Raw genomic sequence first — 21,933 nt, 5'->3', positions numbered from 1 at the left:
TGTTAGCTTTGTTGTGTGTTTCTCTTTTGTAGAAAAGATTCCATCGTATAAGAAATGTAACGACGTCATAAAGTAATTTTTGAATTCGGATTTTGTTAATCATTAATTGATTATGTAAATAGAAATTGCTCCATGATCAGTAGATTATGGGTCAAATATTCAATTAATGTAAATAAAATTTCCTTAACTTGATAACCATAACTTAAAAGTAAAATCCGTATTTACTTTTTTTTTAAATTACCTTTACATCATTATCTTGTTTACAGTCTTATTCTTAAAAAACATTAATTATGGCTAAGTCAATCATTTCTAACTTTAAACCATTATACAAAATAACAGATCTTAAAACCTCTAAACAAATATCCTCTTTGAAAAGGTAGCTCTCAGTTATGTAATTTCATCAACCATGGCTTTTTTTTTAATATATCCAAAGGTTAAAATCCAGTGTGGAATGGACATGATAAAAAAAAGAAAATCAACATGGTAACCCTAACAACCTAAATGATGTTGTGGAGGAGAGAAACAATAATGTTCATGACGTTTCATTAATCATCTACAATCAGCTGTGACAAGAGAGGAAGGAAAAAAGGATATAAACAATGACATTTGCTAATATTACTTCGAATTCAATCCCCAAATCTACTCTAAGTCCTGAAAGGACTTACAATTATATCTTGAGAACAAATCCTAAGGGTTACGTTCCGTCTTTTATGAGCACACACTAATATTGAATAAGATTTTGAATATAATTGAATCTATTTAGGAAAAGATGGTCACTACATAGGAATTAAATGATAATGACATCTGCTAAGGAAAATAAAATTCCTTCATTTTTATAGCAAATTAACAGACCAGCTAAAAAACACACCGGATTTATTTGAATGATGAAATTTAAGGGCGAAACAATAGATTCTGAGAAGTTTGCATCTCTATCCGGACTGCCTACTATATCAAGAAGTTTATAACAGCCAAAAATAACCAACATTTCTGCAGCAACAATATGGCTGACTTATGGGCTGCCTCTATGTATCCCTCCGCTGGCCCTGGCATCAATCCCTTGTACCTTGTAGTTTGGAGCGTGTCGGAGAATAATATCTCCTGCACTTTTCATTCAAATCTTCAAGAGCTGTCCATCTATTCACACGCGTGTGTAAGCTGTTATTAATTGTGAAGGAGACCATATTTAATACGACATTTACCAAAAATCACGTTTTTGGTAACTTAGTCATGCTACTGCAAGTTTTGCACCCCAACTCTGTAATGCATGATACATTTACGTATGTAAATAAGAAAGTGTATGAGCGGGATAATACGATCCCATATTTTTTGATGAGAGAAAAAACTATACTAAGAAGAGAAAGAAAAGTGAATCCACGCCCAAAATATTGCCTTTTACTTAATTTTTCGTTAAAACGACCACCATGAAGTGGGTGAGTAACAAATGCAAAAAAAAAAAAAAAAAACTGTTACGTCTCCATACAATGGGTGTTGTTGTGTACCAAGAATATACGTAGAAGAAGAAAGTCAATGACTCACAGAATAAAGAAGGAGGGAGGGTTAAGTATCACATGTTTTCTGCAGGCATGATATTATAAAGCAAAGAGCTTTGCTGCAATATTTTGCAAAAGAAGCATGCTTACATAACATTGTCTTCGAAGATATAAATAGGGTACACTTATATTGACTTAGTTGCTTTTTTAAGTGGAAGGATTGACAATTTATTTTGTTTTAAAGTTATAATAAAAATAAGTCAATTATTTTTCCAATAGGTGGCTTATGTAATGTGTATCCCTTGTTGTATCATTAATTTTGGCTTATCATCCATGATGTCATTAGAAAGATAAGATTTTGTACTAAAAAACTATTTCGACAGTTTTGTGATTGTTTGATTAAAGTTTTTTTTTTTTTTAAGAACGTCAAAGATGGATACTAGTAAAGAGAAAAGTCATTGTATTTAACCTATTTTCTTCGATAAAGGTGAAAACACGAACGCAGTGGCTCATGTGAAGAGTGTTTATGGTTCTAATACTCGAACAACCAATTAGGTATAATTTTAGACTGGTCCACTCCGGTTTTTATTAATGTTCCTTTAATTTGGTCCGATGTAGTTGGACTGATTAAGTAGTTGTAACCATAAAAGTTTTACAATGACCTGTTCTAACCTAGGAACTGTCTTCGATGTATAAATATACTATGCACAGGGTGGACCCTAAGACCTTTAATATTGAATAATTATATGTAACTCCTTTTTTTATTGGTCAGTTGAAGTTGCACTTATTAAGTATAAGTAAACTTATTAGTATACCTTTGTATCAGTCTTTGGTGGCCCTGAAACCTCTGTTTTGATCTTCCCTAAGAAGTGAAGCTTTACGACAGCATTACATTTGCCGTCCATGCTCGTAAATGAAGGATCATAAAAAAAATTAATTTAACAGACTTTATGGAGAGTTGATCACGTATTTACCACGGAAATGTTTACAATGATATCTCAAAATCTCTATGAGTTATATAAGCTTAAAAATTTGTGACAGTATTTAAGGTCCACCCTCTATACTTATTATAAATTTATTTATTTTAAAGATTCTTCCAAGAGTCTTGACACACATATATAATACGTAACGGATACAAAAAAAAAAACCATATACTAATGTATCAAAAAAAAATTATAAATGATGTAAGGAAAAATCCTTTTTTTATAAAAATGACAAGTATATTTTGGCGTATTAACTTATGAAAATAAAGGAATCATTTCCTTAAATAAACAGTTACAAGAGTAAATTTATTCAGGTTTGAGAAAGAAACATTTGTTCAGAAAAAAGGTTTAAATACCACAATTCTTAATCTAAAGACATTTTTATTCATAAACTCAAAGGAGTTCTAAAATTCCTTCAATGGTAAAATTTTGTTGCTTATGTTGATTTAGTATTAGCATAAGATGAAAAAGTTTGCATTAATACTAAATAAAAAAATCATGGAATTTACAAAAAAAAAAAATCAATATGAAAAGGATATGCTGTAGATCTAAATAGCATTAGGAACAGATTCCTAACCTCGAAATGATTCTTATTCATCATTTATGGGGAAATAAGTCAAATAAAGTGATATATGTATGTTTGAATATTTTTCCGTATTGTTTTTATCTTTTGGAGGGAAATGGTTATATATATATATATATATGAGTTAAAAACCAAAGAATCTCTTGATGTAACATTATTAAGAAAGAGGAAACGATGGCAAAGGGACTCAATTTATATGAGCACTTAAATAGACGTATAGTCCTTATATATTTGTTCTAGTCCATTCAATTCTTATGACCCGTCCCATCAGTCCTCCTTAAACCGGTGCTTACGGATGTCAGTCTTTAAATCTGTCAGTACTTGAAATGATTTATAAAATAAAGTTATGTGACGTATTCAAGAACTGAACTTTATAAGTTTTTAGGACTGATGTGCAGGACTGAACCGAGGCTGAACTGAAAAAGACTTCAGTTTTCCTTTCTAAATAATGATCGACACAAACCTACAAATAGCTTTCATAATTTAGTTTTGTGCTAGGGTTTTTATCCCTGGACACTATTTTCTCAGGGCTTTCACTTACAGAAAATGCAGTGAGTAATTATTTGAAAAATAAGCTTAATTTAATTCGTCAAATGAAAAGTTGAATTTATATTGTAAAGTTTTTGAAGCAAAATAAGGTGTGATATTTTAAAAGGCGAACATTTTTTCATAAATAGAGTTACAGGGATTCTAGTACCGCCTTCTGACCTCGTCTGAAGGCTAAGAGATAAGAAAAATGAGGTTTTGTTTCGGTCAAAAACAGGAGGTTTTTATTGACCTCAGAGGCCCAAAAAAATATCATAGACACCTGCTTGGTTATTCTGAACGTCTACTTGCTACACTTCAGATTAAATTCTTAGAATTTTTAACATCATCCAGTATATCTGTTACCAAGAGTAACTATATATCACCTTCTTTAACTGTTGGGATTAGAGTACCGTTGTTATACTCTATGACGTCAAAATATGTCTGTCTTGCCTAACAGTCCGTATAGTACATCAAATTAAAAATTCTAGCAAGCCCACTTACATTATGTTCTAACCTTGTATTTCTATAACCCTTGGCATATACTCTTTTTTTTAATACGACACACACACTCCATTGTATTTTTATTTCTTGGATCAAGTATTTACACTCATGAAGCACTATATACGGTGCACCCTGTATAAAAGCTCGATGATATATGCATAACACCTGCTAGATTTCATAAATATGGGTATGCTGACATACAAACATACAGAAAGACAGGCAAAGTTTGCTTTATTAAAACATTAAACTATAGATCAATTGTATGAGGGACTATAATCAGACAACTAGTTTAATAGTCAATATATGCTCTTCAAATAAAGAGAATGGAGAAATTCCGTTGTTATAAACTGTTCATTAAATAATGAGAAGAGATAAAAGAGAATATCATAATTATTTACTTCAACGTGAGGAAATTTAAAAGAAAAGATATATTAAGATAGTATTAATTGGAATGCACTTCCTATTTAATTTTAATTATTATTCAAATTATTCACTCCTTGTTAGGGTATTGGTACATTGAAATTCAAATCAATTAATTGATTGCTTAGATACATTAAGCTGTACTTTTTTTATTTTTACAAACTTCATGAAGCATTAAATTTAAAAAAACTTACGAAATATTATTAAACCTGAAATTTGAATTGATTACTAATTAACTAAAATTTTGTCAGTAATCGAATCCAACAAATTAATTTATCTTTTGTATCGTGATAACTGTGTTTAATTTTACATGCCAATATATATTTATTTTTTTTCAAGTTTAACAAATCTTTTTTTTAATTCAAATACAGTTATGTTAAAATAGTAGTCCAAAGAAAAACATGAAAATAGAGAAAATGCAAATGGGGCTAAGGCTTCAAGTTAAATTAGTAGAACAAATCAATAATAGGTATAAAGTAGGCCATTTTACAATTATTGTATGCTTTATTCGATAGCAGTCATTTATTTGATATGCAAGTTCATTCGACCAACAAATTATTCATTCAATATTATAAAACTATTTATAAAGCTTCATAATTCTTCAAGGTTCGGTTCGTGCCTCTGATATTTATCAAGAGTAGTAGATTATAGTTTTTTTCAATATAGTTATGTACAATTCGATATTATATTTGTTTCTTATGTGTATACAAAATGAAATTCATCTATAGCGATCCGTATATATGAGATATACAATATGAGAATCAGTATATATATAATTGTTTTTTGTTTTTTTTAAATACAAAATTTAAAAAAATATGAATATTTAGTGTTTATGTTTTATTATTGTCCAAATATATTTATTTGCAGTATGACATTTCTTCATAGTAAAGTAAATACAATGAAGAAAGCTTTCATGTAATCAAAGAATTTAAAGTGGTTATTTGGTAATATTATTTACCTATGATTCAAAAATACATTTTAAAAGGATATTTCCGTCAATATTAGTACTACCAAATGTTTTATGAAAAAGCGTTAAAAAAACAAACATATTAGTTTTGTAGCTTTTGGACAGAATGTAAATGCAATTTTATGACAAAATTAACCCTCCCCTAATAACCTGGGATGTTATACATACAACCCGAGATTTATATGCATGCTTTTTATTCTTATTGCTGAACATTTTCAGTCTGCTGCTAGATGCTTTACACAGATATTTATAAATTTATTTTATGCATGTCACTTAGAAACTATTCTAATTAGTTATTTATTCTTTGTCTTTAGATTCCTATTTTCTAATAATTAATATGTGCATTGGTAATATCGTACTACATCGACCATATATCATGAAATATCCATTAAATATAATTACATTTCTTAGTTCAGCTATCAATAATTACTCATTAAGGTGATATATTAATCAATGGTTAGCATAGGATATTGAATAGGATCTTTCTAATTAATTGATCAATGTGATCATTAGCACACATTTCTCACTACAAAAAGATGGGGATAGCAAAATGGTTTATTTGAGTGGAAAGTAGGTATCAGATATCCAATACTTTTAAAAATGAGTAATCTTGAATTGATAAATGTGAGTTGATTATTACACTGAATTTCTGATAAAGTCCATCAATCTCCGATATATTACTATCAAGTAAAATATGAATATTCTGGTTCTAGGACTGTTGGTCAAAAATATTTTGCTGAAGGATAATTTGCGGAAAGGACAGTTCTCCAAATAACCATTTGAATCATTTGGCCGATTAATAATTTTAAATCAAGTGATAAATGATAGTATGATGAATAAGTATTGTTTATATGATATATATGTCTTAATTAAATTAGTTAGTATTATTTTGTAGGAAAATATTTTTTTTATTAATTATAACAAACCAACACAGTTGCATGTGGTTCAAGTTCAAATTTGAATCCTTATCGTTGTAGTACTATAAATAAATTGGATTAATAAACAAAAACGATAGGGATTTGAATGGTAGAAGTGATTGTCACTTCTCCGTTATCAATGAATTATCCTTCTACGCTAAGTAAAATTCATACAGAAAAAGGCTAATAGATAAACAAATCAACATAATGTCAGGCAAGATTTCCACTTCGTCATGATACAGTATGTTCCAGAAGAATAGGTGTTTGACTATAGTAGGCCATTGTTTTTTGTTTTGGCGACAACCACGATGTCTTTTGCGTCAGTTAAAAAATGGCATAGATGAGCAAAGTGTTTATTCTACAATCGTAGAAAAGGAAGAGTGTCCTTGTTGTGATCCCTTCCGGACGAGACAATGTTGAGATTGCAAACTTCTTAACCCTTCAAAGGTACTTTGTTTGGAGAGTAAGGAAATAACTGGAAGAGTCTCGAGGTGATAATGAATCAACAACAAAGGTGAATTCATATCTTAAAAATTCCAAAATTAAGGCTCTTATCCAAAATAATGGGGCCATTACCAGGTATCTCAACTTGTTCTTAAAGGATTAAGGAAGCAGTGGTTTTGCTCCAATTCCACAGAGCAAAGAAAACGTTGACCAGGATGTCAGAATTTTTTTGACTTTGCTAGACACACAATTTGGCCTCCCTCCAAGCTTATCGTACCTCAACCTTATGGACTTTTTTGTGTGGGCTACGGTTGAATGACACACCACAAAATCCGAGCTGATATCTAAGATCTGAGAGGAATTCCAGAATATGCCAAAGGAGATTGTCATGAAGACCCATTCCTGTTTCCGACGTTGAGTCAAGGCCTTTTTAGACGCAAACGGAAATTATATTAAATAATCATAATTACATTTTATTTGTTCTCATATATTATTGGTTTTTATAAAAATTGAAGGATTAATTTAGGAGGAAATCTATTAAAAACGTGTTGGTTGTTAAGTAGAGGTCGAATTCAGTATTTACAAATATTGTAAAAAAAAGATGGGTTCAATGACAAAGACATTTACTTACAAATACATTTTCTTCCTTCCTAGAAGAAATTAACCAAGTGTGTTGTATTTACTGTATACATTAAAATACAATTTATACATATATTTTTTTTCCTCTTCTCATTTCATTTCCAACACCTTAAATTGTATGTTTTGTATCGAGAATTGTTTATTTTGACACCCTGACAGAAAATTATTTTTTCCCCTTCTGTGTAAATAAATATATGTATATAGTTAGACAAAGAAAAATAAAGGGTACAAAATATATGTACGTATACATATATTGAAGTTGAGTCAATGAAAAATTGATATTGGATTATTGGTATTATATGTATGTATAAAACTATATAATATATATCTACATTCATAAGAATTGAAATTTATCTTTTATTTCTTAAATCACATAAAAAAACGGGAAAGAAAAAAAAACGAATTGAAAGTAAAATATTATGTATTTATATACCAATAGACTAGAAAAGGGAGCTTTCTTTGCCTTTCCTTCCATGTACGAAGCTCTAATTGCTCACTACTCTACAATTAATGAGTTTTGAAACTCATTAAGAGTTATAATAATACAAATGAAACAATATTTCATATGTATATAAAAATGCCATTCAAAATACGCCAATTTGTCAAAGAAATTACTTTTAAGGATGTGATATGATTCTTTTTGTATTTAATATGCTCTTTCGTGACACGAATCACTTCAAAATAATAATACAACTGACATGCATAGTTTCTTGTAGAATCTCATCCTAAGAGGGCTCTGAAGCACCTTGATCCTTGTTGACTCTTATAGCATCATTGACCGTTTCTCTCTATCATGCCCTGCATGGTAAAGCGCAGAGAGTTGCAATCAGGTGAAAAAAAAAGGTAAAAGTAATCAAAATTGGACTATTTTGGTAGCGTGAGTAAGTAATTAATATTTTCATTGATATTTATGAGTGCAGAAAAAATTAATTAATGAAAAGAACAATACACAACATCAATATAAAAGATAATTACGGATATTTTTATTTATATATGTTTATTTTACATATAATTCGTGTAAAAAAAAATCATCAATCAAAATCATTAATCATTAATTTAATCTTTAAATATACATTTAAATATTTCGAAACTTTTGATGTCATAAGTCACCGGGTATTTTTCATTAAACTAAAAAGCTAGTATTCTATTTACAGAGCCTTACGAGAAGAGTAGTAACGCAAGACCAGCAGGTGAACGTGTGTTGTCTTGATGCTCTAACTTGAATTTTAGCTCTAGTTATTAAGTAAAACCCATATGAAAAGGTATGGAAAAGAAACCCTCAATCTGATCAGGTTGAAGTTTCATTGGCTTAAGACTTTTTAGGTTCAAATATTTGTCGGAAGGTAGCACTCAAATCGGTTACGGCAACTCATTTTCATATATAGATATTTCGAAATAAGTATTTCAAAACAAAGTTATGTCATTTTAAGTAATTAATCATTGAAAGAGAATCGATGTTGACAATTTATATTGTGAAAGGATTTATATGAGAATAAAGGATTTCCTACTTACTTTATTTGCTCTCTGAGTAATATGTAATGGTATTGTTACACATATATAACAACGTATAAAAGGATCCAGACTTTCAATGTTTAAAAATCAAAGTGCTTTTCGTGTAATTTATTTCAAATATCACTATTTTAGTTTCATTATTTTTTTTGCAAAAGACACCAATTAGGTTATAGTAAAATTATCTAGCATATCAAAACATTGAATGATGTTCATCAATATTTTCATTTAAAAAAATGTATAAATATATATTAAGATCTTTAATGGTTTGCAGTACATTTTAATGTATTAATATACATATGTATATGAAGACTGTACATAGAGTAACAACATGAGCTTGTGTTCATTAAAACGGAGAGTAACATGGAGGATTTGTTATAAATTATAAGTAGAGATGTGAAAATGAATGAAATTACAGGAAATGTAAAAACCAAGCCTAAGAAAATTCCATAAAAAAGTATAGTAACTTTCAGGGGTAACATATTTGCGTCATAAATCGCTATTAACTATGGTTAGATATGTGAAAATGGTCAAAATCATGTTGAACGAAGTAACCATTCCTGAATAATGTCATAGGAATATAGTAACACTGAGAGAGGGGTTATTTGCTGACAGAGGTGACTAAAAACGATAGTTCTCCTAACTCGTTGAATCGTTTGAAATTACAAATTAAGGAGGAATAATGATTAAGATACACTATAAGATACCAACATATACTTTTTTTAATTTAAACTTGCAAGGAGTTTGACAATTTTTATGTTTTTAGCTATACGTGTTGGATTCAAAGTAGAGCCAAGGATAAACATAGGAGTAATTCCTGCCTGTATATATGCTACAAAGATCCAGAATGACATTTATGTTAATTTATTGTTTTTATGTTTATTATCTCAAAGCTGCTCGGAGTTAATCGAATAAAACGATACGGCACTCTTGTTCAAATTGTAAGGGCTACCATGACATGTGTTGGTTTCTTTTTTAACATACTGACAGAGCTTCAGATTTACAAATCTATTTATATGTATACTTCAGAATTAGGGTAAACACATCCCTAATACACATAAATTTATATATACATCATTTGGCAACATTCCCCGAATAAAAAGTTTATTTCTGAAAAACAAAAAGAAACTTTGGAAACTATATTTTTTATTGGCTCTATAAGCATGAAGAATATTTTTAATGATACTGCTTTTAAAAATTATGATCATTATTCTCCCATATCAACAACAAATTGAAAGAAGAGGGTGGTACATTGTTTGAGTTTGCCCTCATGTCATATTTTTTCTTTCTATCTCAAAATTGGAGAGAATGACATCAGATAGGTGAATTTAAATTATTGCAACCATTTAATAAATAGGAAATAACTTCGCAAAGCGAAGAATATATATTTAGATTAGGAGGAGGAGGATTTCGACTTTTTCGAGATATTCGGGCAATTACCACTTTGGAGAATCATAAAAGTAAATGGAAGGTCTCATTATGTGAAGGAGGTTGTGAGTTTGTCTCTTATCAAGTATTCCGGAGGGGGGCACTCGGAATTAATCCGTAGTTGGAGGGATCAGGGCGGAAAATATTTCATTTTTAAAGCAAAGCGACTTTTTCTTGTATCTCCCAAGAACAATTATAGTATAATTAAAGGATCAAGGTAATAGGTATAATAGAAAAGAACTTCTTTGTCATCAAATCCATTAACTCCTAAAATAGAAAATTACAATAAACATACATAAATAGAACAAAACTCCAATGATTTAAATAATCTTGCATGGAACCCCATTCGAACAATTATGATCGATTGAATCGAGATTCCTCACCTCCTACTCCAATAATATATTTTCTGCTTTGCAAAATTATTTTTTTATTATTCATAAAAGTAATCAATGATTGAATTTCAACTATCCGCTATGATTGACTCAAATTTGGAGATAGATAGATAAAATATTAAAGTGGTCAAACTTATACAATGTACCCAAAGAACAATCCATAGTATCAATCCGATATTACCATATACCTATGCGCAGCCCTGTAATCGATCTGCCGTTTTGAAATTCTCTTCAATTTATTATTTTTAGCGCTCAGCTGTTTTTAGAGTTCTGCTTAGCCCTACGCTCAGCATTCAAGTCATGAAGTAAAAAAAATAAATTGGGGTTACAGGCTAAATATATGTAAGGCTAAATTCGTGGGTTAAAGAATGCTCTCTTATGAAAGTTCAGTGTTAAAATTATACATCTAATAATATGTTATTATTTTAAGTAGTAGTAATAAATTGAAACGACTTTGGAACTACCAAATTAAAGGAACATAAAAAAAAAAAAAAAAGCACATCGAAGTAGCTATAGTTTTATCGAGTGAAATAATAAATTAACTTTGGTTAAGTTTGTTCAAATAGCTATGAGATGATTTTTGGATTCAATTTCTATGGAGGAACATTTCAACGTATTTAAAAATGGTAAATTTTCATATAAGAGAAAATAAAAATGTTAAAATTTTATGAATTGATCACATACATTTCAAAACGTAAAAATAGGTATTGGATTCTTGCCCACCGTTAATCTTTTCGAAAATTTTAAAAGTAAGTTCTGAAGGTATAATTGAAAGACACTAATTTTTTTCATCAAATGAAACCGTGATGGTGAATGATTTCACTTTTAGGAGTAAATGCCACAAGACTTAGTAGAACAGAAGGCTAACATCCCCTTTTTAGCGTTCAACGTTCAAAAATTTTTGCGTTCTGTTCATTGAACGTGCGTTCCGTTTAATACCGTTAAAATGCACGTTCCGTTCATAATCCTACCTATGTGTATAATTCAATTGAGTTGATCTAAAATTAATCGACCTTTTATGAAACCTATTAGTATTGGTTAAAAAAATATGAAAATTGAAGATCTTGCTCTTTTTAAAATTACAATCTGAAGAAATTTGTTGTTTTTTTTAAATTTTCTGATGCTGTTATCATTTTTTTTTATTCTTGAAGAGAAAATAGTAAGTACATATACAGTAATCAATAGTAAGTGAAAGACAGACAATAACAATGAGAATTTGTTGTAGAGTGATAAGGTTATGTTGGACAAGGAGTATAATTGAGGATTGACATCACTATCATTTCTGTCTATATCATTGCTATATACAAACTGTGATTTGTGTTTTGGGAAGCTGTTCTCATCTCAAACATTTTTTTAAATTGTTTGGGTGACCAGGCTGATTTTTGTAAACATACCGACATTTCATATTATTTAAATCTATACCTATTAGAATTATCATTCTAATGTCTATTTCACTATTTGCTGGATAATTTCATAGCTCATTTCTTTAAAAGTTGTTGTACTAAGTTTGAAAGAAACGTACACAAAAAGGATAACAACCACGAAAGCTTATTTCAAATATTTGAAAAGTACACACTATTTCACCAAGGGCTATGGAGTGTATCCCGTAAGTCAACTTAATTATCTTTGAATGTTCCACGAAAAATATATATATGAATACACCCTTATACTAGGGCTCTTAAAAAGTCAATAACCATTATTTAATCAAAAAAACGATCGTGGATTCGTAAGTCGAGACAACGTTGCGAATAAGCAATAACTGATGTGCATATAACCTCACTATTATGCTAATCTCAATAAATAAAATTAATAAGCAAAGTATAAAATTAATAACATGATATTTTGAGTCTTATAAACTGTATCAAATCCCTGATTTCAAAATAATAATTGGAAGTGAGCTCATATGTTTATGCCATGCCTACATATATTGTTATATAATAAAAAATCAAAGTTATAATAATTTTATTTGCAAATATGGATTTTGCACCTCACAGACATACAAGATCTAAGAGATAAATCCGGACAATGTTTGACTTCATAAAGCTGAATAACATGGTTATTGCAGTCAAGTTAACGAATATATATGAGAGGTTGAAAGATTTAGCAACCATTTGGTTCAAATTTTGCCGTAAAATTATAAAAAACAACCATGAAAGCGACACAAAAAGCGATTCCTACTGAATTAGCTGGAGCAGGAACCAGTGCAAGAGCTATCATCGATTCCACTGAGTAACCCAGGTGGACTTCTTAAGATATTCTAAAACACCTTAACATCATCAGACGACCCCGAAAGCCACTTCGACATTCTTGCCCAGTATAAGTGGTGAGGCGGATTCAACGAACCCCATGTGGAAGATTGAAAGAACCGCTCCTTAATCACAATGACGGTGAATAAAACTGTTGAGGACTTATGCATCACCTCCTTTATCCATAAGCAGGCTCACATCCTCTAGGCAGCTAATAAAGCCAGGTGCTTGGAGCTTTGTAACAAGATCTTGAGGTAGTTGAGGATTAGCCAAATTCCTCCACTAATATTTTTCTACGACAAACATTTTTTCACCTTCGAGTCCCAAATCAAGGCTGAGGTCTTCCCGGGGCAGAAGAGTACGGATCCACCTCCATCGGCTTGGTCTCAAGTAAGAATGAATTCACACCCCTCTTACTATTCCTACCAGAGAAAAGGTTGAACAAGGAGGACCAATCTAAGAGAAAAAGTAGCTGTATCTACTGGACCGATAACCTAAAAAGCACCTTCGTTCTGTGGATGAACAAGGTCGCGGCCAGTTCCTTTATCTATTCCAAGAAGATTTCGAATATAAATACTTGAGAGTTCTTCTTTTGCAATTGAGATACATTATTCAATATCATGTAAAAATGCAAACAAAAAAGTTATTATTAATTGTATGGTTTCAATTACATTATTAATTCCATGTATGTAAAGTGAATTTAGACATATACATATAACGGAATATTTTTAAAATAATGAAAATGGTATAGCTATATTTATGTAAGTATACCAATATTTACAGTTAATTAGATTACTTTGATATAATGATAATAATTGGTATTTTATGTAGCTTCAACTAAACCCTTTAATTAAACAGCTAACTATGAAAAATAATTATCATTTCAAAATTGATAACACCATTTCTTCGTTATTTTTTATAAATTATTAATTAACACATATCAAATTAACACAAACTACTTGGTACGACCTCTATTTAACAACCACCCCATTTTTTTTAAAGAATTTTTTCCTTAACTAATAATTCTATTTTAATAAAAATAATTACCCAATTAAAGCTGAACATTATTATTATTATTCAATATCATTTCCTTTGGCGTTAATAACGACCTCTACTCGACCTCGTAAACGAGAGCAGGACTTCATGGCAAGTCTCATTTGGCAGATTCTGGAATTCCTCTCGGATCCTGGAAATAAGCTCTGATTTTGTGTTGTAAGAGGATCTCTTGGTTTGTCGCTCAACTACGCCAACACAAAAAATGTTTGCCTTTAATTTCAAAAGATGATTTCTTTGAATCTTTCATGATTTTTATGACAAATCATGCCTCACACACTTTCTGATGAACCTTTAAGAACAGTTGAAATCCCTGACAATAGCCCTCGTCGATTTGGGTGGCTAAACATCCATAATTTTTGCAAATTTGTAATGAAATCCTGATCCCTCTTGCAGTAGGACCTATTTTTGTTATCAGCATGCTTTGTTGTTGATTTATAATCCCATACAGACTCTTTAACTTCCTTCTTAATTATCTAGACAAAGGACCTACACAGGTTTAAAAAGTGTGTAATCTTAACATTGTCTGGTACGGGGAGTATGACAAGAAGCCCTTTCCGCGATCTTGGAATAAATATTTCGTTGATCGATGCCATTTTTTAACTGCCACCAAACACAACTGGCTACCCGCCAATACGACAATCAACGTCTTACCTTCGCAGCTGTTGCAACTCCTCAAAGCTTGTAGTCAAACAACGACTGCAGGCTGATGATTAATTATATAATGTATTTAGTGATGCAAATCGAGTGTATTCTTTAGGGCCCCGTTTTTTGGAATGAATGTAATCTGAAGAATGGATTGTAGCAGAAAAGAGTAATGAATTTTCTTTTCTAGTAGATTCAATTATATTCAAAACCTGATTGAACATTCGTGTGCGCTTATAAAAGACGGAGAATAAACATGAGGATTTTTTTCAGAATGATAATTGTAAGACCTTGTTGGACTCAGAGTAGAATTGAGGATCGACATCGGAGTAATTCTGGCCAATTTCCTTCATTTCTTTCCTTCTGCCTCTCTTCCCTTGCCACAGCTGATTCCAGTTGCTCTCCTCTATAATCTTATTCAAATTATCAGAGTTACCGTCTTGTTTTGTTTTTTTTCATGCCCAAAATACACACGATTATCCCACTAAATATCATAGTTATCTTCATTAAAACTTGAAGCGTCTTTCTTGAATATTAATTGGGATTAGATAGAGAAATTTGCTGGATTGCATTGTATTATTTGTATCTATTAACTTGTCTCAACAAAAGTATCTTGCATTTATCAAATCAAAATACATTACTTTATTTTAAATTAGATATAGTTCGATACATTACTAATACACTTAAACATGGACACGTACATAGAAATGTGATAAGTATGCATTTTTTTCCACAAATGGAAACTCCACAAAATCTCTTATACGATTAGTAAGTTCAATTCACTTTTTTTTAACTTTATTTATAAAATAATTTATGTTTAGACATTAATAGCTATCTATCAAAGATTCCCTTAAATGGAATTTGAAACATTTGTAACCCCTTGGCAGTTTTTTAATCCTTAGTTGTTGTTTTTTTCTTAATTAAAGGAAAGTGTGAGAGAAAGAATTTCCTTTTTATTTGCTCTAATAGACTATTTTGTCATTATTGCAAGACAATAAAGTGTGTGTGTTTTTTGTGCTGAAATGAGAACGAGTTCGTAATAAAATAATAATATATGATTGGAGTGTGACATTAAACAAAATTTATGGTCCTGTTGTTCGTATAGGAATTCCTACTATAATTACATGTAATTATTATTATAAGAAGTCAAATATAAAATAAAATAGAGCTTCTTTTACATACAATTAAAACGGATATTATTATTCATTTCGTTGAATCATTAAGAGAGTAAATAGACGATATTGAATGGGATATGTGAAACGGCATTACATCATTCAATTATCGCTTTTCATACATCATTTAAATCTTTTGAAAGGGTCTATTAAAAGTCATTTGAGGAATCATTTGACTTGAAGGGTGAACCCCATTAAATGCTCTCTAAAAGATTGGGATTTGACTACTTAAAATGTACTTACAATTTACATACACCATGAGTCATTTTTAAATTTACACTAAAGAGTGCTTTTCGAACTTTATTAAAAAACAAACTTTTGAAGACAGTGAGAACAAAATTCAGTTTATTACCATTGAATTATAACTGAAAACGACTTTTTATATTTGATATGGGCTACCGCAGACTCAATGATGTCCCCAGACTCTTCCTAAAGACCGCACAACCCATACAGATGTAGTCTTCTGGAAAGTAGCCCCATGAAGTATTAATGGTGGACTCCAAAGATCTCACAAGGCTCGTTGTAGGCAGCTCCCTCGACCTTTGCCTATATAGAATAAACCAAAGAATTTAGATTGGGGTGGCTGGGGGGCCACATATTCAAAAGAAGCTGGGTTCCGGACAACATCTTCTCCTTGGTGAACGTCGTCATGAGATGTTTATTTCTTCTGGGTGTTGATTTTGCTCTCACATAATCTTTAATGACCCTTTGGACCGTAATCTTGCTCACATTCATCGTCTTGGCCATACCATGAGTATTAAGGCCAAACATAATTTTTTCATGATTTTATTTGCTTTTTTGTATTTGTTTTAAACAAAAGGAGTTCATTTGAAGGGGAATAACTAGTTGTCTTACATTATTATAATGAGTCAAATGAAATAAAAGCCCATATTTGGATTCATCATCCAATTTTGGAGATAAGTTTAACTTTCTAGTGTAAAAAATGACTCAGACCTGTCAATAGAGTAAAATCAAATAACAAATTATAAATCAATATTTTCTTGAAAATCAGATTTGATACGAAAAAAGTACTGAAAGAGTTCATCAACTTTTGTAATAAATTTTATAATCTTAAGAATTTATATAATAATTGTTCATAAGATAAATAGACTACCTAAGCCCCAAGTTGCGAGGGATGTATCATATCCAAAACTTGATGCATTAAACTATGTAGGTTCAAATAATATCATGTTTTAAAAATAAAATAACGCTGATAAGCTATCAGCTTACTTGAATCAAATCGCCACATGCTACAGAAACACCTGTATCAATACAACAAGGAGCTTATCACTTTGGCCTAGTACATATGTTCGAGCGTTTTGCTCAGGTATTAATACACGTTACTATGAAAAGAAAATTTCATTTCATTTCAAAAATTCAACTTCAAAACAACATAACATTTGATCTTCTCAAAATGATTTTTTTATTCGATTGGTTGATGGTGGGAAACATATTTTGGTTAAATAATAATTGGACACTTGGGTAAATGTGTTCATTAAATAAATTTACGATAGGGATATTTTGTGAGAGTATCTCTCATCGAAATGCATGTTTATAATTTGAATTTGCAAGGATAATATATATACAATTATGTTTATTTCTAAAAAAAACATCTTACTGTTATAAATAGATAGCATATATGTATTGTATTAGGTCTTAAATAAAATAATCACTACAAGCATAATGCAATTAACTATACTGAACATTATTAAAAATCTGCAACAGTTTAAAATTTTAGAAATTATTAAAACAGCACAGTTTGTCTATAGATTTGAATCAAAAACAGTAATTTTGATCTAAGAAATAATAATTTATTTATATTAATGAAATTATGCAGCTTTTTGCATAAAGTTCCAAACGTGTATAAAGAATACAATGTTTATAGCACACCCCGACGTTAATCATTTATATTTTTTTATCTAAAAAATAAAAATATATTAATAAAATATCGACGGTGTTTTGCATGTAGCATCGAGCGTGTGTAACTAAGCCTCAGCCAGGTAGAGCTCTAGAGACTAAAGTACTTCCCAGCTCATCTGTCATATTATTATTATTTTCTTAAGTTGTTATTACTATTATTTCATAATTGAGGACATCACCTCTATGTTTTGAGTAACACCATATGTGTGTGCTCATGAAAAACGATGTGTTACACTAATGGTTTCTTGGGAAGTTATCTTTTATATTAAGAAAACAAATCTATATTGTTAAGACAAAGTTGGTCTGTTCGTTGATGCATAATAACTCCAATGCAATGCCAGGTAATACCTCTAGTACTTTAAAACCGCAAATTTTGTCTATCTGTCTGTTTGTTTGCTCAACACTTGATTTAATTGCAACATCAGTCATTTTAATAACCCATTATCCATTGATTAATCATATTTAATATGTATCAATGAAACAAATACATAGTTGAGACATATTTACGATAAATATAACTCTGTACATTTGAACTTTATACAGCGTATCCGTGCGAACCGTTCATGAAACATTGGAAAAATTTATATGGCGATGAAATAACATATTTTTTAAATATACTCTAGGGTAAGATATCATATATATAATAAGACTAGACTATAGAGAAGTAATGTTTTAATAGACGCTAAGGTTTTAAGTCCTTCCATTTGTTAGTCCCATTTGGACATCTAATAGCTCACTTTTTCCTTTAATATTAATGAAAAAAGGGGTTTCATTCTTATAAAACTTGGTTGTTTAGGCCTTCAAAATGAACGTTATCAACAATCCTTACAATACATGAAAGCCCTCCATAATATGATATCAAAGTAAAATTTATTCGGTTTTATAAACAATGGTTATAAAATCAGAAGCTTTGATTGGTTATTGTCTGTATATATAAGAATCATTAGATGATTAGAAATAAGGCTTTTATACTAGTATTCTAAAGATTAGAGTGAGCACATAAAATTTAACCCTTATTATTGATATCAATTTTACGATTTAATTATTTATTTTGCAATATCTATGTGTATACATACTTCATGTCAAAACCAGAGTTTCATCATAAATATAAAATCTTTTTTCTTCTTTTTTGTATAATCTATTGTGCATTAATTGAATAATACACATAAGAAAGTAATTTATTCTTTAAGAACAACTTCCATTTTTCATCCTTCTTTTTATTCTTCAGTCTATGATTTAGAGTGAATATAATTAATTCCTTCACATACTTTACACATTCATAACACAAAATGCATTCATATAATGTGTTGTATATTTTGGCATATATTTGTAGGAATTAATTTTCCTTTACCAAAAAACCCACAAACTTTAAATAATTTAAATAACAATAAAGTTTGCATTCATATCAAACACATATGTTCATATATATTTATATATCTTTAGAGGTAAGAGTGCAAAAGACACTTTTGATTTATTTAAAGGAATTAAGCTTTTATTTACCAAATAAAATGTCCATCAAACTTTTAAAATACATTTAAATCCACTTTTTTCGGAAAAATCAAATGAAATTACTCCTTGTAAGTAGTTACGTCCTTCAAACATCTCCAGTTCTAACATTCTAACTACGGCCTTTAAATCAAAGCAATAAAAAACAATGTCCAATCAGGGGGGCATCACAGGGGGTAGGTTGCAGGGGTTTTAGCCTCCTCCTCCCCAAAAAAATTAATAATTTTTGGTTATTACTAGAAAATTTAATATTAAATTTTTTTTTTCAAAAAATATAACGATAAAAATTTAATAAAATTTTCTAAAAAATTCCAAAAAATTTTATATATGGAATTTTGTCGCCACAAAAAATTATTTTTTTATACACAGCTGTGGTATTTTCAATTTCTTTTACAAAAAATTTATTTTTTGTCAGTAGCTATAGATTTTTGAACTTTTTCTCCAAAAATATGATTTTTGAATTTTTTTTTTTTAAATTTAACTTTTTGTGAACAGATGTGGATTTCTGAAATTTTTTTCTAAATAAATTTTATTTTGTGTAAACAGCTATAGATTTTTGAATTTTTTTTTTCAAAAATTTAACTTTATATCAAATGGGGATTTTTGAAGTAATTTAATTTTTGGATTTTTTTTTTTAAATATATATATTTATAAATAACGCCCCTGCCAATATTTAGAATTCATCCTACAATCCTTACGATATTCATTAAATATTTTAATGTTGATATAGCATGCATCTTTTTATATTTCTTTCAAACAAAGCGAATTAAGCTGTTGATACACCAATGTCTATAAAGTAAATATGAACACAGTAATCAATCTATCATCAACACGAATTAACAAATGAACCCTAGCAGATACTAAAGTTGATGAATGGACTTATGATCATATGAAGAAAATGAGAGTCAGGGAAGCTGGAAGCCAAGATTATCCAATAGGTAACTGAGCTCTTTTAGGAAAGCAAGAAATAATACTAAATAAACCTAAAGAGAATTAAATCAATAATAATAAACCTAAAGAGAATTAAATCAATAATAATACACCTAAAGAGAATTAAATCAATAATAATAAACCTAAAGAGAATTAAATCAATAATAATAAACCTAAAGAGAATTAAATCTTTATTTTCCTAAACATTGGGTGTCTTGAATTCCCTTAATACTTAATTTTACTTGATAAAAATCAGCTATATAATCATTATTCGCTTTATTATTAAAGTGAATCCTTCAGCATTCAAAAAATTACTGTTATTAGAGTAACAAATTAATAAATAATGCTATATATTTGTGGAGCTCACCTTAGTTTAATGCCGATTAGGCATAGTAGGAGTAAATACTTTACTAATTAACTTAAGTAAGTGATGGATGAATAAGTTTTTTTATTTAAAAAATGTTTATGAAACAAAATACAAATTCCTTGAATCGATACTTTTTATGAAGTAAAAATTCGGTTAGTCTAATAAAATCCCTTAAATTGAGATTCTTTTGTTTTGAAAGAACAGCAGTATGATCTATAAATTCAAATATTTGTAGTCTGAATAATGCAATTCCTAATTAGTAATGTCGTGAAGAGAGCAAGTACCTCTCAAGTGTGTTCCAAGATAAATAGATTAATTAATAGATGTACTTTTATTAACCTTGGTGTGTTCCAAGTGTGCTCTAGCTATGAAGAGGAGTACGTATGTCATATAATTTAGTATAACGTCGGGCGGTATACGTATTTTGAAAGGAGAGCTAGCTGCCAGAGGAAGAAAAAGAAAGAAGAAAAGAAAAAGAGTGAGTGTAATAACCGGGAGAGGAGGAATTTGAAGGGGGAAATTTAAAAGAGTGAATGACGTTATTTTACTTCATAATATAATAAAGAACATAGATATTACTTACTATAACGTGGAATATTATGACTCATCATTAAATGCTTTCATTTCAGGTGGCCGGGAGATCTTTTCTCAAAGCAAAACACGATCGGGGAGACAAAAAAGGACTATTATCAACGCAAACAAAATAGTACCCCCACGACAATTTGAAGAGGAATCCAAAACCTGTTCCTCTATTCCTTTAAACTCTGCTCCTCCACGACATCAAGTACTTCGAGAAACCGTCTTTTCTTCTGAAATACATTCCATTGAATACCACCGACCCCTCATTCCTCTTGATGACGGGGAGGAAGAACTCAAAGCACCACCACCACCACCTCCACCGCCTCAAGACGTCAACGTCACTTATGATCTCATAGATGGAATATTTTCTCCACCTTCCGGACTTGTCGTTCGCTGTGCGGAGGACGAACCTCCTCCGACTCAGGATTTACTATCACATAGTCCTACTGGAGAAATCGATTTTGTTGATACTCTTTACTTAGGCACGTTACATCTACACATTCGCAATCCTATTTCTAACTTATTTATTCGTGTTTCTAGTTTTGTTTTTCATGATGAAAAACAAGTGGCCATATGTAGCATATCGATACTAAGTATTTATTGAAAAGCCCTATCGGCTATCAGTGTTTATAATTTTTTCTGTAATTATCCCCACTTTGTCCTCAATACTATTCAACGTTTGTAGCATACATAAATATGTTAGAAATATCATGC

At 30.0% G+C, this 21,933-nt stretch overlaps 1 protein-coding gene across 6 annotated transcripts in view; it reads left to right on the top strand.

The window, feature by feature from the left end:
- Positions 1 to 21,933, top strand: part of LOC121127513 (uncharacterized) — a 144,109-nt gene that overhangs the window by 37,810 nt on the left and 84,366 nt on the right. For 4 of the 6 annotated variants that reach the window (XM_071893965.1, XM_071893964.1, XM_071893963.1 and 1 more), the window contains exon 3: positions 21,270 to 21,701. In XM_071893965.1, coding sequence (XP_071750066.1) covers positions 21,270 to 21,701 — 432 coding nt within the window. Of the gene's footprint in view, positions 1 to 1,691; positions 1,851 to 1,912; positions 2,046 to 21,269; positions 21,702 to 21,759; positions 21,897 to 21,933 lie in introns of those variants that run through there. The other 2 variants (XM_071893966.1, XM_071893967.1) reach the window with 2 other exon arrangements.

Source organism: Lepeophtheirus salmonis, unplaced genomic scaffold (genome assembly GCF_016086655.4).
Source record: "Lepeophtheirus salmonis unplaced genomic scaffold, UVic_Lsal_1.4 unplaced_contig_75_pilon, whole genome shotgun sequence".
In the NCBI taxonomy this organism is placed as follows: Eukaryota; Metazoa; Arthropoda; class Copepoda; order Siphonostomatoida; family Caligidae; genus Lepeophtheirus; species Lepeophtheirus salmonis.
Note: the sequence above shows the minus strand (reverse complement) of the source record. Positions and strands in the feature narration are given on the sequence as shown.